Source organism: Thunnus albacares, chromosome 7, assembly GCF_914725855.1.
Source record: "Thunnus albacares chromosome 7, fThuAlb1.1, whole genome shotgun sequence".
NCBI classification, from domain to species: Eukaryota; Metazoa; Chordata; class Actinopteri; order Scombriformes; family Scombridae; genus Thunnus; species Thunnus albacares.
In genome coordinates, this window is record NC_058112.1 from 12,848,896 (window position 1) to 12,867,745 (window position 18,850).

Consider the following 18,850-nt stretch of genomic DNA (forward strand, 5'->3'; position numbering starts at 1 on the left):
CTCTATTACTTTGCATGTGAACAGTTTTGTTTTCCCATTGCAAGCTTCATTTTAAACTCTAATCCTCATTCTAAACCCAGGTGTGACTCTGCACTCTGCCCATCTGCTACTTTTGATTACAATATCCCTTCAGTCTCTTCTCCTTCCTACCCTACAATTCCCTTACTTGTCCAAGTAGGATGCTCAAACAGGGAAATATTGCACCTAGGTTAGAGATAGAGGCCCTAAGGTGTCTTTGCTGACTTGGGGATGTAAGAGTGATGGAGGCTGTCGAGACAAGAGATGGATTCCCCGGCCGTCTTGTCTCCACCCAGTCATTGTTCATGAGCTGGGGCTGCCAGACAGCTGTCTGTACCTGCCACCTCTGACAGATGCCTGCTGTCAGTCAGTCTGGGATGGGCCATAGTCTGCGTCACCTTCTCCCCCGCTGGATCTCAAGAGACGAAAATCCACGATTGGGAAGAGATTGATTCATTCTCTGTTAGCGGTTCTCAGAGGTGTTTTAGCCCTTTGTTGAACACAAAAAGGAGACAAACTGGAGGTGTTGCTGCAGGTTGTGACTAAAATACAGATAACATTGCACTCTGATATGTGTCTTTTTTTCTGAAATACTATCTCCATAACTTGGTTGGATTTTTGAAGTTCCATTCCTTTACTCACATCTTTTCTTAGATATGCTAATTGTACCTGCTGTCCACCTCCCATTTTGTATCCAAGATGCATGGCACCCTCATACGGAAGTCACCATAAGGAATAAAAATGTTAATCTCAAAGGTGACGCTACCTTTGAGTCTTTATAACACCATGTCAGATATTGTAATAGTCATGTCTGGCTTCGTTGACTGGTTGAACCAAAAGCAAACAATGGGGACATGAAAAAATGTGGGCAAACATACCTTGACTGATGCCTATTTCCTTGTTTTTGTGTGTTTGTGTGTGTAGAGGCCAAGGGGAAAGATGAATAAGAAAGTGCATTTACTGCGAGACAAGCAATACATTCTCTTGAATGGTACAAGAACATGCAATCTGGGCAAGGGCGGAGGTGTATGTCCCTGCAAATAAACTGTCATTTTTCACAGGCTAATGCACATCCTCACACAAATCTAAAAGCACACACATTTAGACATACACGTGCGGCACACACACAAACACACACACACACACACACACCTACCTCAGGGCAATGTGTGGTCTGTTATTAGAGAAAAACGTCCTATTTCTCTTCTAGCTTTAACATGCTAATAAACAGAATCATTAAGGCATATCATAGTGGGTTGGTGGGTGGTGAAGCTGTTCCATTACGGTGAAACCACAGACTCCAACTGTCTTTTAAATGACGGCAGAGAGGAATGGGCTCTATTGAAGACAGCAATCAAAGCCGCATCACCACTAGCAAGCATGTCACGTAGCTAATTCAATCTCACAACCCATGAAGCAATTAATTCATGTCAATACAAATACACAAATATTTTCTCTTTGCCCATCAGGAAACGGGGGTCTCACGGCTGTGCTTGTGTTTATTTGTGTGTGTGTCTGCGTGTGTGCGTCTTTATGTCTGTGTGAACGTGCTCAGTGAAGTGAACCTGGAAGAGCAGGTGTAATTGGGTGTGGAAAAAAAGGGAACCTTGTGGTATTCCTGGCTAAATGAGATCAGACAATCTTCTCCTCCCCATTTCCTTCCAAGACAACAGGCACATTGTCCCCCCTCAGGTTTGTTATTATTTTGTTGATCAGGTTGGACTCCACGACAGAGGCAACATAGATGACGGAATAATGATTATTCGCCGAAACAGGCCTCCTTTTGATAGCATGGGATAGCCTGTATCTGGCTCTCCCTCCTCACATTAACTTAAATCAGTTTAGCCACAGCCACACTAAAACACACACAAGAAAAAAAAAACTCTAAAAGGGTTTGAGTGCTCTGGTGCTTGGTCAGTCAGCAGTGGCTTAGTGAATGCTGGGGATCAATGCCTCATGTGGTAAATCATTAAGCCCCATTATTTCTGTAAAGGGAAACTCGCAAGAGAATGCGAATCCAGACGCGTTACCGCCCAGATAGCAATGACCACCGGCTAAATGAGTTTCTCAGAGTCAATATCTCAATACTGAGATCAGACATGCTGAGAGAGCACTCTTGGCTTGATGAAGCATCTCAGGTAAAAAAACAGGTGTGAAGCCAATGTGAGCCGCATGGTGTGATACTGAGAAGGCAAGAGAGGGAAAGTGAGAAAGAAAAATGAGCAGCGGTGAGACAAAGGCTTTCTGATTGTGGCAGCCAGTTGATGAAACTGGGTTCGGGTTTGTCTGGGCCTGTAGGCATGAACCAGTCAGCATTTAAATGCATCTGTGGAGAAGCAGAGAACCTAAAGAGCTCTCCTGCTCCATCCACCCCCCCAATCCCCTTTTGTTCCCAAACCTCCTATTCCCAGTACTATCTGGATGAGTTGCTGCTTTGAATTTTGATGAAGGAAAAACCAGAAATCTGCCCCTTTCCCATATTCTCTTTACAACACTTCATCTCTCTTCCTGTCTCCATCCATCGTCACGTGCCTGTAAGGTTTTCAGATAATAGTGTCACGGATGACTGATGTCTGAGCTTTCAGGTGTTTGTGGTGTTTTTCAAGAGACAAATAATGCAGGAATTTTTCTTAAAGTGAAAACGTGAATGTCATCTGCAACATCCACTCTAAGAAACAGGCTGTTTATTTATAGATTTAAGACAAAAATAGACAAATAAAAACAGAGGAAACATCAGACAGCCTGACTTCCTGTCTGTTGTTACACAAGAATAAAGAATGAGCTGTTTTTTTTTCAATAGTCTGTTGACACATCAACATTTCCCCTGGGTGGGTACACAAATCTCAGTGCATCTTAGTGCAGTGCTAGAGTAGCAAAGTCAGGTTGTTGTCATACAGGCCCCACATATTATGGGTGACACTGCTTTCAATTTTGAATTTAAGGCAACAGAATCAATCACATTAAAAACAAACTGCTGGTACAAACAGACTTGCAGCGGTACATCATGAATGAAAGCTATGGCTGAGTGGGTCAAGGTAGAAAGTGCATACGCTTGTCTGAACTGTAATCCGTCATACGCCGCAGATTGGCCGGGAGTAATGAGCCTTTACATTACAGTACATAGAGAGCAGATACTGCGAGAGGGCTATTTTGCACAGTCAAATTACAGTTCGATTTTCACCTAACAAAGACTCAGCAACATTCACCAATCAATGGGTGTCAAAATGCTCCCTTCTTCTGATAATAGATTTGACGAGTACTTGCATATGAGGAAGCATGCACAAATCTACAATAAAGAATCAGCTGGTAGGGCAGAAAGTTAGGATTGTAGGGAAAGGAGGGTTGAAGACAGTGGGATGAGGGAAAGCACAATAGACAACATTATAGAAAATAAGCTATAGACAGGTCTCCTTTTTTTTTTACAATCAAAATATAATACCCAGAAACACCTTTGTGATATATTCTCTCAATGACGTAAGGCATTGGGGCATATGACAAATGTTCCCTTTCTGTGTCTGAGAGTGTCCAAAGTATTTGTCAAAACGACAGAACCAAAATGATATTGCGAATAAATGAAGAGTGAAGCACACCGTGTCACAAAATTTCCCATTTCTGACATCTGTTGGGCTTAACAGATGCTCTGCTCAGCTGCCTACCCAGGCTCCTCTCTGAGTCAGCCAGGCTCACCAGTAAGCCAAGGATCTGACTGGCTGTGGAAATTGAGCCTGATGGTAATTGATTGCACATAACTTGCGTGCTTCAATTAAAGAAAGTTAGTAGCTAGTGAGGGATTAAAAAGTTTGAGAGCAGAAAAGACGTGGCCATCCATATTTGTCACAGCAGTCCTCTTCAAGGTCAGCTCACTGCCAGCAGGCACGGGGAAGGGGTAGGGAGTGGAGGGGAGTGGAGGGGAGGGGAAGGGAGGGGAGGGGAGACGGGTGAGAGGAAGACAGCTGACAGAGAGGGCCAGCCTGACAGCTCAACAGGGCTGACAGCTGACTGAAGCAGAAACTGAAGGACAGGTGGATGCGGTAAGAGTCTGTTATCAGGGGGCGTGGTCCATGGATGGTCCAGAATCATTGTCTCCAAAGTCCCGTGGGTCCATGGGGTCTGCCCTTGGCTCTGGCAGCCTGGAAGAGAAATGGCAGAAACAGAAATAAATCAGATGACTTCTCGAGTCTTCCAACTGTAACTAACACCTGAATACAGCCACACAAACTCACATTCCAACCACACACCCTCCACCATGCACACATATTATGGAAATATAATAAACCTTTGTGAAATGTAATCGGCTTCAATCAAGCTACGCCTTAAGTAGAAATCATCCATTCTGTCAGTTTTATATTAGCAGCTCTGTGGTGACAGAGACAAAGTGATAGCTAAATTGCAGGGACCTGTAGCAATCCAAGCCTGGCTGATAGATTCAATTTCACTGGAGACAGTCTACACTAATCATATGCTCTAATTGGACAATGTCGTAAGGGTGATAGAGCACTGCTAGTCCCTGAGAAGCAACTCTCCTCTGTAACTTCTCCCATTCCACCTTCCATCTTTTTTTATTATGATTTCCCCCCCATATCTACCACATCCATTTTTAAAAGATTATATGTCAGCGTGTTTTCCTAAACACACACTTATGATATGGGGGTGCTGTTTAATTCAATGAGATTCAATTCACTTTAGAGCTATGCCATTTAATTCCGCCATTCAAATGTTTCCTATGACCTTCGGCAGTTAGTTTGCATTTATATTTGTGAATTTATTGTCATTTATCAGAGCAAGAATCAACAAAGAATAGATTATTCCACTCAAATCTTTAATGTCGTACTGATGCACAAACTGGAAGAGAAGAAGGTCAAGTTAACTGCTATGGCAGCTTGACTTACTGTACACTTTTTTTGGGCTTAAAAGTAGTATTACTGATTCTTCTAGTTTGGGGACAGAAATGATATAGCTGTTACATATGAGGCTGTTACTTGGATGAAAAAATCACATAACCAGATAAATTGTCAATTAAGCAGCTACATCAGTATGTAACCATAGCGCAGATGCTTTGTTCTCATTATTACATTGGGAGGGAGAGTGGTTCATGGCAACCAATAAAGAAACAGATTATTTGTATATTAAGCAATATCATCACTCATACAAATGGTTACAAAACAAAGTGGATCTAATGAATAAATCATTTCCCCCACGAGCATGGTGAGTATTAACAAAACATACAAACACAGAAAATGTAACTGTATGGAAAGCATCTAAAAGCGGTGGGCAGAGGATAAAATAGCTAAATGCAATGTGGATGTAACAAAAATGTTTCATCAAAAAATATTACATCTCAACATCTAAGTTTAAGTAAGATTTGTTGTGCTCAGAGCAAGGAATGAAAGACAAAAGGATCTAGTCAACATGATCTGTAAGTGATTCCTCTAAAACAAGACATGCTAGCAGCTCTGTGAGGCTGTATTTGGGCACTAAAACCACACCGGTGCTTTGAGCTAAATGCTAACACACCTCAGTTTAGCATGTTAGCATGCTAGTATTTGCTAATTACCTCTAAACAAACTACAGCTGAGGAACACAGAAATGTTGTTAATTTTGCAGGTATTTGGTCATATATGAAACTAGTGGACAAGTTAAAATTCTGACCTGATGATGGCGCTAGAGAAAAAGTTAAGGGATCAAAAAAGTTATTTCAATTCCTTCTGAAGGAGACATGAATCTCTGCACCAAACTTTACAGCAATCCCATCTAATAGAAACAGTTCACTCAAAACCACAAGTGTGAACCTCATGATGGCGCTACAAGAAGTCAGGGGATCATATGAGTTATTAGGATATACCCTCTGGGGACCATGAGTGTCTGTAGAAAACTTTATCTTTATCCATAGTGGTTGAGATATTTCAGTTGGGGTTTATAGACTGGTTATAGAGCCATATTGCTAACATGGCTATCGATAGCCATTTTTTTGCTACATAATAAAAATAAACTGAAAATATACCTCCAAGTCCATCATGTAACCTTGTTACTGATAATTCAGCTCAAATAAGACTTTCTCAACTGCTGAACTTCGAATCTCAAGACTAGAGCTGTAATGATTAAGCGGTTGGTCACAGCTACTAAATTAATCGTCAACTATTTTGGTAATTGATTATTTCGTTTTGAAATTCGTCATTTTTTTAAGAAGAAAATTTCTAAATTCTCTGATTCCAGCGTTATTTTCTAGTTTCTTTAGTAGTAAACTGAATATCTTTGGGTTATGAACTGATGGTTGGGGCAAAATAAGACATTTGAAGGAGTCACCTTGGGTTGTGGGAAACAGTGATCAACATTTTTCACCATTTTCTGACATTTTATGGACCAAACAACTAATCGATTAATTGAGAAAAGAATCAACAGATCAATCAATAATGAAAATAATCATTAGTTGCAGCCCTACTCAAGACTATACACTGTCTATCAAGGTATCAAATCATATGTATTCAGTAAGGGATAATACCTAACAAGTTGTACCCCCCATTCTTAGTCCCTGCATCATCCATTACAACCATGGAACGAACAACTTGTTGGTATTCTTACCATGCATGCTTTAACCTTCTTTACAGGGTTTGTGGATACAAAACAGTTTCACAATATGAACACTGGCTGAAATGAACACTATACAGTACTTGCAAAACATAAGAGCACAACCATGCCTATAATTTTGTAATCTCTCATGCAATATCTGAACAGTTGTCATAAGAACTGAATATGCTTCAGGATACAGAATTGAGACTTGCCTGCATAGAATGATACAATTTTCAATCAAGCAGAAAATTAATAAATGCTAGATAAACCTGTTGGTTTTGTGTGGGTTATCTAGTGATATTATGTGGTCTCTATCTCCTGTCTCTCCTTCAAGGACACAATTTCCATCCATCTCTGCCTCTCTGACGCCGAAGCTTCTCTCCGGCACTATCTTAAACACTGTTCCGCCTCCGCCGCCTCCGCTTTCCTGCCCATGCTGTAATGCAGTACAATCTTTGAGGAAAAATCTACGCATCTGTTAATAGACTGCAATATCTTTCTGAGCGCTGCTCCCTGAGTATTCCTGTTTGACATACTTCTGTTGGCAGAAACAAAGAGCTGCTTCCTCTCCCTTCCTGCACCTCCTCAAGGAGCACATCACCACAGAACAAACTCACAACAGGGCATCTTATCAAGGAGCAGCAACAAATGTGAGCATGCATAAATGCGGCAGTGGCTCAGGAGGTAGAGCGGGTCGTCTGCTAATCTGAAGATCGGCGGTTCGATCCCCAGCTCCTCCAGCCCACATGGTGAAGTGTCCTTGGGCAAGATACTGAACCCCAAATTGCTCCCGCAGGCTGTGCCTTCGGTGTGTGAGTGTGTGTGTGAATGATTAGAAACTACTCCTGATGAGCAGGTTGGCACCATCAGTGTATGAATGCGGCATGTAGTGTAAAGTGCTTTGAGTGGTCGGAAGACTAGAGAGGCGCTATATAAATGCAGTCCATTTACCATATATGTACAGTCGTAAAACATTTTAATGACCTATTGGCTTTTCAGACCTAAATATATTACCTCAAAAATGCCCAGTGGTCAAGCTAAAAACACAAATCAATTCAATTAATTAAATGGGCTTTTGAGAACAACACATTAATATGAATATTGGCAATAATATGAATATTAACACAACATTAAGATTGATATATATTAATTATATATATATATACACAGTATATCCTATGTATTTTTGTGTTTGTGTGTGTGAATGCATGTGTGTTGTGTGTGTCTAGATTATTCACTGTCCCTCAGGTTGTTGCATGTTGATACATATTAAGGAGCAAGATATGCCCTGTCTCCTTCTCCCAGGAGTATTTTTATTTTGAAATCTGAAACTACAGAGTTGAACTTGTTAAAGTGAATGTTCCTTATTTCATTGAATATTTTACATTGTAGGAGGAAGCACATCTCTGTCTCAACCTCACCTGTCAAACAGTGACACCATATTCTGTTCTGTTCTAATTCTGCTCGACATGCATTTGTTGGCGTTTTTCTCATCTGCAGAATTCTGCATGTAAAGATTCTGTTGGATGTTTGTCCCAGCGGGTATAGCTATAACGACTGACTCCATACTTCACTACCATACAGCACAATCGGCAAGATGACACTATCAAATATTTTAAGCCAGATTTTAATTAAAATTTGGAAATTATAAAGATTTTCTTTTAATTGCATTTAGAGCTCTTTCAGCTTTTTCTTTTAGTGCATTCACTGCCATGCTGAAACTCCCTGATGCTGCCATTGTTATACCAAGGTTGGTATAACTCATACTATGTTCAATATGATTATTTATGGTAAACTGGTATTCGTTCCCAGCAGTTTTAAGTTTTAACAAAGCAGCAGACACACATATACACACACACGTTGGCAAGTGTCAAGTAACTGACTGCCAAAAGAAACGACGATTTTGGACAGAGTGTATACATATGCATACAGGTTTAGCTGCTACATAGGTATGCCATCTCTCTTAAGTATACATTCGAGAGATTAATTATTCAAAAGTGCTGATCCCATTCAAATTCTTGGCAAAGTTACCGCATGTACTTTCATCCACCACACTGATTTTACTCAGCATTCAAATTGTCTACTATATCACACAAGAAAGGCTGTTCAGTCTTTTCGTTGTCAGCACAGCACAAAAGTCTGCACTGAGCTCTCAAATGCAGCTCCCTCCTGTCTGAGATGGTGTTTGGGGTAAAACGTTGGCAGACTTATTTGTGTAAGGCAATTTCATCTTGCATCTCCAGTCAACCAAAACAGTCACCCTGCTCTTCATAAAAAAAAAAAAAAAGAAAAAGAAAAAGAAAAAAGAAAGTAATTACAAATATATTCATATGACACAAAGTGAGGCCTCCACTATGGAGGCAAATGAACTATTTATATTCAGACGGTCCTTGCTAAGCCTTAGGACACATGGATGTAATAACTTATTTATTCCACCCGCAGGAAAAAGGCCATTACTTGACAGAGAGAGAGCGAGAGAAAGAGAGAGAGAGGCAGTGAATGGGTTGGGTGGTAGAGAGAAAAAAAGAGAGTGGAGCTTTGACATGCAACAAAATGTCAGCGGGTGGGTGATAAATTCCCTACAAGTTAAAGCCCTTGCTTTATTCTCTTTTTTTGTCTGCTCATCTTCCCTGGCCTAAGTAAAAGATCACTTTGCTGTGTTTGTGTGTGTGTGTGTGTGCGTGTGTGTGTGTTTGTGCGAATGGGCGGCTTGTTCCTGACGACTGGGTTCTTTCCTACCATGACTTATTCATAAGCTTTAATGCAGTCAATGTATTATTGATCAGGACCGATCATTGCCTCCTCCACTTGGTGTGACCATGGCCTGCGGACAGAGGCGGGCTGTGGCTGGGAGGCCTGCTGCAGAGCTCTCCGTCTGGGCTTCAGTGAAACACACTGGCTGTGCTCCTTTGGTGATGGATGGACAACAGCTTTAGTGTGTGGAAATTCGAAACTCTGTGTATGTGTGTGGGGAGGGAGAGATAAGAGTTTAGATAGGACTGATAGAGTAGAACAAAGCTAATCTTACTAATGTCCCCTGTCTGTGTGAAACAGAAAAGTTTCTCCAATAGCCCTAAAATGAACACATCGCTCACAGGAGAAAACCTCTACCTTCTCATGAGGAAAACAGAAGGAGAGAGTGTGCATGATCTTGCCTAGACTTTGACTTTCGTCTCTCTCATTCAATTCCTGTTTTGGCCTCAACCCCGTGGAGCTCTCTGGGAGATAGAGGAGGGAGGGGTCCTTGCCCTGATTAAGTTTGAATTCCCTGCTCTTGGCAGAGAAGCTGCAGGACTCCTAAGTCATCATCCGGAAACACTCCCATCACGCCGTGGCAGCCTTGCCAGCTTGATCCAGCCTCATTGCCATATGAATAATCATACTGCAGTAGTTTGGATATGCTGAATGGATTTAAGGTGTGTGTATGTGAGTGCACATGTGTAAAATGATGGAGGGAAGGAAGGGGGTGGAGATGAAGAGCAAACTGGGGTTTGCAGATAGGGCAGCAGGGTTCTTCTTGATTAAGCAAAGAGGTTGAATGAGAATAAGGCTGTGTACACAGCACTAGTGGCAATCATCTGCAGGGGAAAATAACTACTGCAATTTGCATTTCCAAACACCGGTGATGCCATCTAAACGTACTCTATCACATAAGATGGCAGGGCCCATTTCTCAAGCCCTGGAGGTCTATGAGGTTTGGTCTAATGAGAGAGGAACCTTAATGTTTATTGATAGAGCCCATGAGGACAGACTCTTACCCTTACTCTCCAGTGAAGCACTGCACTCTGCCGCTACTTAACGAAGTAAAACTTGTCATTCCTGCAGGATGATTTAACACTACAAACAGCTTCATGACAAGAGATGACCGTGATATGGAAAAATAGATCAAATAGGGGAGTGGAAGGGGGGAAAGACTGAGGGTAAAGCATTAATGACTTGGGGGAAAAAGGAAAGCGAATGTTTAAAAAACAATAACTAATTTGTAGATGGCAATCTAATAAAAAGAAAAGACATACTGCAGGCTATTATGAGTAATTTAGCTTCTCTGCGCTGATGCTCTGCTGGATCTAATTGGCCGTTGTCCTGGAAGGGTTCCTTCTCTCTCTTTTGCCGTCTCTCTGCCAACTTCCCCTCTTCTCTCTATGGATTTATGTTCCTTTCCTTTCATCTCACAGGCCTGTCTAGGGACGTGTAATTTAGAAATAGCCCCTGCACACACCTTTCATTAAGAGCACCCCTGTGATCTTCCCAACACTTTGCACTGCAATGATCCTGCCAGCTAGAATTTGGGATATAGATGTATCTTAATGAGAAGAAATGTGAGAGAAAAAACAAGGAGGGCAAAGGAGTGACACAGAGAGGTGGAGGGGACTTCAGGAAGGAAAAGCCAATTTATCAGAGTTTCAAGAACACAAAGAACACAGAACAAAAGGAGAAGATCCGGAGCGGTGGCAGGAAGTGACATCATGATGATCTGAGTTTGTTGTTGAGGCTCAGACATGAGAAGGCAGAGGTGATGGGTGAATATGGAAGCCGTGACAGAGAAATACATTTTTTCTATTAAAGGTTACTCAGACCATGATCAGATACAGTGCTTATGTTCTCATGCTCTACTGCAGAGAGTAGTTCAAGCACTGTGGGGACAGACAACAAAAGGTGTAAGAGTCTAGAAGAGTCACATCAATGTTTGTTGATATCTAGTTAAGTTGGAGAATTTGTACTTAATGGGATCAATTCACCTGAAGTAACAAAGGAGGTAATGTAGATACTGATACTGCTACTGGGTGTGATAAATGTAAAAAAAAAAAAAAAAAGAGAGGAAAAAAAATAAATAAAATTTAAGCAAATAATTTAGCAATTGATCCAAGAGAATCATCAGTGTTATTCCTCCCAGAATTAGGTGCAACAATTTAAATAGTTGATAGCCATCTTAAATGGTGAATCAGTATCTCTAAAAGAGCTTGAAACTGGTTAGAATCGTATTTTCAAGAGAAGACTTTCAGTGTTGGTACTATGAGTTTTGTTCTTTTTTCTATTCATATGCTACCATTAGGCCACCCTGTTAACAAATAATCTCAGTTTCCACACACTGTATATGGTTAACATACATAATATGTGACCTAAGTACCCAAATGATGTTCTTCATCTACTTTCAGAACCATCAAAATTGTGTTTTGAATTTTTTTACAGTTTAATGCAAATACACCAGAAGATTCTTTGCATATATAGTCTGTGACTGTATAGCTTATCTAATCATCAACAATCTTGGCTCATTATCTCATTATGTTTTTTTTTTTCTTAACAGCACCATACAAAGGCATATATGTATAATATAACAGATTTCTGCTGTCCCATGCTAGCAGAACTTTGAAAGAGTCATTCATACTGTAGCTCTGTATTCTTTATACTGTTGACATAATTGTGCATCCCTTCATGTCATTCAAAATGCAGCTACTCAAGTTTTAACTGCTAAAAAGATACAAAAGCATTTTGCTCCAACTCTTCTATCACTTCACTGGTTACCTGTTATTTTTAGAACTGACTATTTTAAAATTTGAGTGATTGAGTTACTTTAAAAGCATGACTGGGTCTGCCCCATGATACATCACAGACCTTTTGACAGTTAGTGCACAGACTGAGATCAAGCTAGGGAGGTCAGTAAAATGTTTGAAGTCACTTCTATCAATCCTGTCTAGGCTTGCTTATTAAATAAATTTTTCATGTTGATAACCTCCTTGTCTTTTATAATTTATCTTACGTGAAGATGTTTTTTTTTTAATCTGTTGATGTCTACAACAATTTTGGCCTCATTCATTTTTGTTCCTTTACCCTATCCTGATTGATTTGTATTTTAAGACGTCTTCTGTAAAAAACACCATTATCCTCAGCTAACAGACTTTCTGTCCTGTCATGGTGGAGAGATAAAATGTCACAGAGTGTGACAGCAGTTATTGAGAAGCCAGGACTCTATTAAGACTCTGTGGTGAGAGGCTGCTATGTGGGCACAGGTGCTACCAGCTGTGCAGGTGTTGGAGGTGGATGGCAGGTTGGATGACTCACAGCCTGACTTTCATGACTGTTTCACTACTTTGCTTTTAAACCACTGACACCAAGGATTTGCATTAGATGGCTGTTTGATTAACTGATTCTGTAATGCCTAAGCCTTTTAATTAGATTATTAAATGAACTGTGATATAGTACATGCACCCACCTACTAGAAACGTCGTCCTTAAGCAAAAATTGAAGCCATGTCTAATGTTCTCTGATGCAGTAACACACACACACACACACACACACATACTCTGCAAAGCAGACACATAGGGATCCATGATGTTAGCAATATGCCTTGAGACAAAGAAAACAACCACAACACTGTTCTTCCTCCATGAGATGAGAGAATAATCTACGTGGGTGTCAAAATCCCCCTAGGCATTTAAATGATAAATCCGTAAAATTTCTTTATGGCCTGCGTCTGTGCAGCAACCCCCAGTTGAGCCACAGTCGCAGCAGTATTGGCTTTGTTTACATAGTGATTTATTGGACTGAGCAGTTTCTTTTCCCTAGAAACATAACTGTCTCTGCTCATGATATCCGGGCTGACCACAGCAAACTGCATACACTGAAGGAAAATGTGGTGATAATTTAATATCTAAACTGACAGCTTGATCAAGCAAAAAAAGTGTTATCATTTATCTTATCAATTATGAATCAAACATGAGTCTTTCTCAGTCATTACATCGCATTTTGAGATGAAACACAAATATGCAGACGTGTACAATTTACATGCGCATTTACATGAAATTAATTATTGACTGTATCCAAATGCCTGAAAATTAGTGGGAGAGAGTGAAGACAACGGACTGACCAAAGAGAGAGACTACCGTCATGTGTTCTGAGCTGACTGAATAATTGCTGCAAACAATGACAATCTGCCTCTTTCAGATTCACTGGTCTATCCCTACTGTTCACTGGGACTGTCTTCCCCGGAAAAACAATGCAACACCCTGTGGTGTTTCCATGCTGTTCCAAAGACTTAATCAGTTCATGGAGGAAGAGAAGAGACAAGGCGCAACAACAGCCAAAGCATTATAGTACAGGGGACAGAGCTAGGGGCTGTTTACTACGACCCTTTGTGTGAACTGCAGCTTATTCATCAGAACAAAATGAGAGGCGAGGATAAACCCATCTCATCATCCACCAGTTGTATCGCCTCAAGTAGGCCCCATTCAAACGTATGTTCATTCATGCCATTGTTTTAGAATGTGCATCAGGAAGCACGGGGCGTAGCACTCCAACCAAGGATTGCGTGCAGTCAACTCTCTTCATGATGCATCTATTATCCTGAGGACGCCTTCTCCTGCACACAGACTGTGAACAGTTCGGTGGAAAGGTCAGTGATGCGGAATAAAATACTGTGCTGATGCTCAGCCAATCAGAATAATCACACAGGTTTGTCTGCAGTGCAGCAGGTGCGAGGAGGTTGGATGAAAACCGTTATCCCTCCGTGAACTAATGTCTTGCTCATTTCGACACAGGTACCCGTCGTTACAGAGGAATTAATGTCGAGCCATTCAGATAAGGGTATTAAACCACTGTGAAGACTCAATCTTACATTGGCTCATTTAGTGATTTTACCATTTCTGTGGCCACTGGGGCAATTGAGGAATTAATTGAGGAGAACTCGAGTATGCCTGTCCATGTAGCCCACAAAAATAAAACTGCTCATTAGTGTGAATTTGAAATTAAATCTGACCCGAACACGCATCCGGGTTGTTATTCACTTCAGGTATATAATTGTGTACGGACCATCAAGTGTGGAAAATACACCACAATGCTTCCTTTAAAGCCCCTCGTCACTGAGATGCAATCTGACAATCAACAATTACCCTGAATGGGTAACACCCCTGTGTAGCACAGGACTGTGCCTTCCAATTTTCCAGAGCCATTATACTCTTGGTCACAAATTAAATGGCTATGAACGACATTAAGAAGATCCCTTAGAGGGGAGCAAGGAGGAGATAATGGAATCACCTTAATGGTTCCCTGTTGTATAACAAAGAGCGAGGGGAGTGAGGACAGACATGTTGGCTGTTGTCTGCTAACGAGAAGTTCAATCTTAGGGGGCTTATATTGTGTCATTTCATAGTATTATTAATTTTCCATTCTTACAAATATGTGCAGCAATTCATTTCTAAAACATAGTAAAACCCAGATCCATAAAGAGACCCAGTGGGTGGTTATGAAACAGGATAAATGGCTCACTGTTTTCTACTATCCTTGCTTTTTCTCACCACACAAAGTAAATGCTATTGTTTGGTGTTTCACTGCAACAGAGAAATGACCCAGTCCTCGAGTGGTGCAGCTCAAAATGGAACTGATGACAACCTGAGCTCAGTTTACAGGTTAAGGCTGATGTAATGGGCTGCTGTCTCCTGACAGGCTTGGACAAACTGCTAAAAGGTTAACTGATAGTTCAAAAAGTGAAATGGACCTTAATAAAAAAAAGGAGTGGGGGGGGGGGGACCATTTGCAAAGAAGAAAAAAAAGCCTTAGTCTTATTGGGAACAAGGTTTAGGTGTTTCACTCACCTCTGCAGTGTAGGAAAGAATATGGAGGGACTCTTTAGTAATAAGTCAGTAAGACTTAGAGTTATACAGTTCAAAAACTTACACAGAGCTTATATCATTCCCTCCAGACTTGAAAAAATGGATCCATGCTCCTCTGATCTCTGCTGGCATGATTGTGGACAAATGACTTTAATTCTTATACTGTGGCACTGCCCCATAGTCAGGTCTTTCTGGACAGAAATGTTTAATTCAATACCAGTAAGTATGACTATAAACCTCCCACCGTGGCTTGTTGTTTCCTTAGGGTCTATGTCCAAAAAGGACGTAAAGATAGAAAGATAGCAGGCCAAGTGTTTTTGGCTGCTAAGGGAATGATTTTGTTGAATTTGACAATTCGCAACACAACTGTTTACTTGATTTTTTTATCTTAATAGTATGGGAAGAATTTATAATATCTAATATTAACTACTATTCAGATTTTTTTTTTGATCAGATGAAGAGCTGCATTTTGAAATTACACATTCACAGTGGTATTATCTTTTCCATCATACCTTCTCTTTGTTTTTGAGTCTGTATCTAAGATGATTTAGAAACTTAAAGCTCAGGTAAACCCTTTGATGACAAATGTATATAATATATATACAATATATGTTTAAATATGTGGTACTGTACTTTAGTTATGCCCCCACCCCCTACCCTCTATATTATGTGTTGTTGTGTGGTTTATCAGTGTACTGTTTTCCCGAAAACAAAGAAGAAGGACGGAAGAAAGAAAAGGAAAACAGAAATCTGACTTCTTGCACATGAGTTACTTCCATCCCCTTTTCAGTGTAACTCAAACTGTCAAAGCAAAAAAACATGAAAGTCTTCTGGCCACATCTCAATCAGGAATGTGAAAGCATGTAATACTGTATATTTAGCCTTTGATCACCACCATGGTTAAGTTCATCTGTTTGGGTCAAAATGTGTAAACTCATCTATCAACTGTCTGGATAAATTGAGTCACTATTCTTACAGAACGCTGACATAAAATAAACAGTAAACTGACATGAAGCGACACAATTTAATCACACAGTGGTTCAATTCAGCCGTCTGAACAAGTCTGTCAAACAGAATTGTATTACACTGAGTAAACACAGTGTATGACCACTTACATTGCAGAGGTATGTTTTCCTCGACTTTTATCTGGACTCTGTGATATATTGTAGCTATTTGTATTGCAAAATATTGTGTATTATAAAATCTTTATCATAATACCGTCATCATCAGTAAAGCATGTCAATGTCATTGTAAACTACTCTCATGAGTGGTTTACAATATAGTTGATTCCTTCAGCACAAGCTTCAGGCCAAAAATAATGTGAGAGACTGCTATAAAAATCTAACAAACCATGTTCGTGTTCAAACCCTTTTCAATTAGGAAACAACATGCCCTTTCCTCTGGCACTGCTCTCAAGCCAAACTTTATATTTTTGCCCCTTTAGTGGTAAGCATCTAATAATAGCAAAGTTGTCTTTCCATGTTGCATCCACACAACAAATTTGTTTTCTGGTGTGTAAAGAGCATTGCAGCCTCACAGGGCTGCTAGTGCAGCTGCTGTCTTTCAGTCTTTTCCTCCTTCTGTTCTCTTGTTGTTGTGCTCCTCTGTTTATACTCATTATGGTAGTTAAATAAAACATAAAAGCACTTTTAATAATTAAATTCCTTCTCAAACACACTTTAGCACAGTGCCATTGTCTGATATTGTGTTATTGTTAGGTGCTTATATTCTTATTTAGTTGCATTTTTGCTGTAGCACTGGCATTGATGCATGTGATTGGAAATATAATTTCAAACCCCACCTCTTATATGTCTAAATGCACATAGCTTGATCAGAAATATTCTCTGATTAAAGCTGATCACTTGTTTTGTCAGACCAGTTATCTCAGTATTAATATTAGGCATACTGTACACACATATCTGAGGCACAGACTGTGTTGATTTTGCTTAATTATACAGGTCCCAGGTCAGGGGATAACTGATACTTGCTAAGTACAGCAAAACCTAATTTTCCTGAATGTTTCCTTAAAAACATGCAAACTTTAAATGCAGATTATATCTTTGGCTTAAATTGAAATTTTTGTAGTATCTAATACTCCTTTGAAGTTTGAATCTCAAGCCCACAAGAGTGAGAAATGGAGAGAAAACACATTGGAGAGATAAACTTTTATCTGTCCTTTGGAAAGCACACAGGATCAGCTTACAGGTAATGAATAGTGAGCGCCTACGCTGTCCCCACACTCACTTTAACTTAAGACTTTTTTCTACTTTTTCCAATCTCTGTCCCTCAGCGTGTCCTGTATCTGCTTTTCAATGGTTTCTCCTTTTTTCTCTTCCTGTTCCTCAAGTCATTTGCCCCCGCCGACCTCTCTCTGTCCCTCTCTGCCTTTTGTCGTCGCCATAGGCACCATCGATCCAGAGTTACTGAAGGGAGTCCTTCCTAGCCTGATCTGCACAGTCAGTCATGTGACCACTGTGCTGGCTCTGTCCCAGGGCCAGACAGCCATTATGAAGACTGACTGGTCACAGCAGCGCCCACACACTTGGCAGGCTGGCAGAGCTGCCCCCTGTTGCCTCTTTCAAACGGCCCCTTCTCTGACAGCAGAATGCCGGCGCCACCTTAATCAGTGGGCTGCCCAGGTGCCTCGACGAGCTGTCCCAGAATCTGGATCGCTCTGGAGAGATTTTAAAATTAAAAGGCTGTTTACACCGCACTTGGAGCAATGATACAAACTCCTCCTCTGTCAGCAATCTCCTCTATCAGAGATGGAGGGATGTCAGAGGCACATATGGTCAGAGAAGAGGAGGAGGAGCAGAGGAAAAAAGAGAGGGAGAAAAAAAAAAGTGTGCGTCTATGAGACAAACACACAGAGCTGGAGAACAGACTGGCTATTAGGCAAAGCCTTCTGTCATATGAAAACTCCCCCTCCCCTGCATCTAATCCCTGTCATCCAAGCCCTCAGTGTGAAGGACACCCAGACAGACAGCCCAGAAAACCTGGGATCCAGACTGTCACAACTCTCATCTCGCTTGATAAAAGTCTCATATGCCTCATCCGTCCCTCCCCCTTTCTTCCTCTGCAGAATGTTAAACACGCTGTGGAATAAAGGACTTCCCTCAGGGTGCAGCACAAAAGTCTTTCTCTTGCAACAAACAAAAAGATTAACAGCTGTGATCTCAACAACAAAACCAGCATAAAAGAAAAGTCCTGCCAGTGAATTTTGCGCTATAATGCAAACATGTAGGCTAAGCATCAGACTTTACATGCCAGTCTGCACAAACTGAGACTAGTTTGGGTTTTATTAAGTCTGAACTGGAATTTTTGTTCCTGCTGCAGCAGCATAGTTAGATGCAGGATTGCAACACAGTGAAATACAGTCATGGGACTTGACAGCTCCCCAGTACTGCCTAACTAATAAACTTTTATGTGTTACTAATGCATCCTGTAAAACATCACTCATGAAAGACTGTCTTCTCCTGAAGGTGACATGCTCCCGTAAGATATTTAATCGTCAGGAAACCGGTGAGAAAAAAAATTGACCATCCTTGGAAATTGCATTTTTATCTGTAATCACAAGAGATTTCAATTTAAAACATATGTGCACAAAATTCACAAAAATCAAAAGCAATGATATGTAATAGTTTTAAAAAATGTAAGCA

At 40.6% G+C, this 18,850-nt stretch overlaps 1 protein-coding gene across 4 annotated transcripts in view; it reads right to left on the reverse strand.

Annotated features, from left to right (window-relative positions):
* Positions 1 to 2,659: 2,659 nt before the first annotated feature.
* The window catches only part of trim44 (tripartite motif containing 44), a 48,540-nt gene continuing 32,349 nt past the window's right edge, over positions 2,660 to 18,850 (reverse strand). For all 4 annotated transcript variants that reach the window (XM_044356736.1, XM_044356739.1, XM_044356737.1 and 1 more), the window contains exon 6: positions 2,660 to 4,148. In XM_044356736.1, coding sequence (XP_044212671.1) covers positions 4,064 to 4,148 — 85 coding nt within the window. In that variant the 3' untranslated portion in view covers positions 2,660 to 4,063. The remainder of the gene's footprint in view (positions 4,149 to 18,850) is intronic.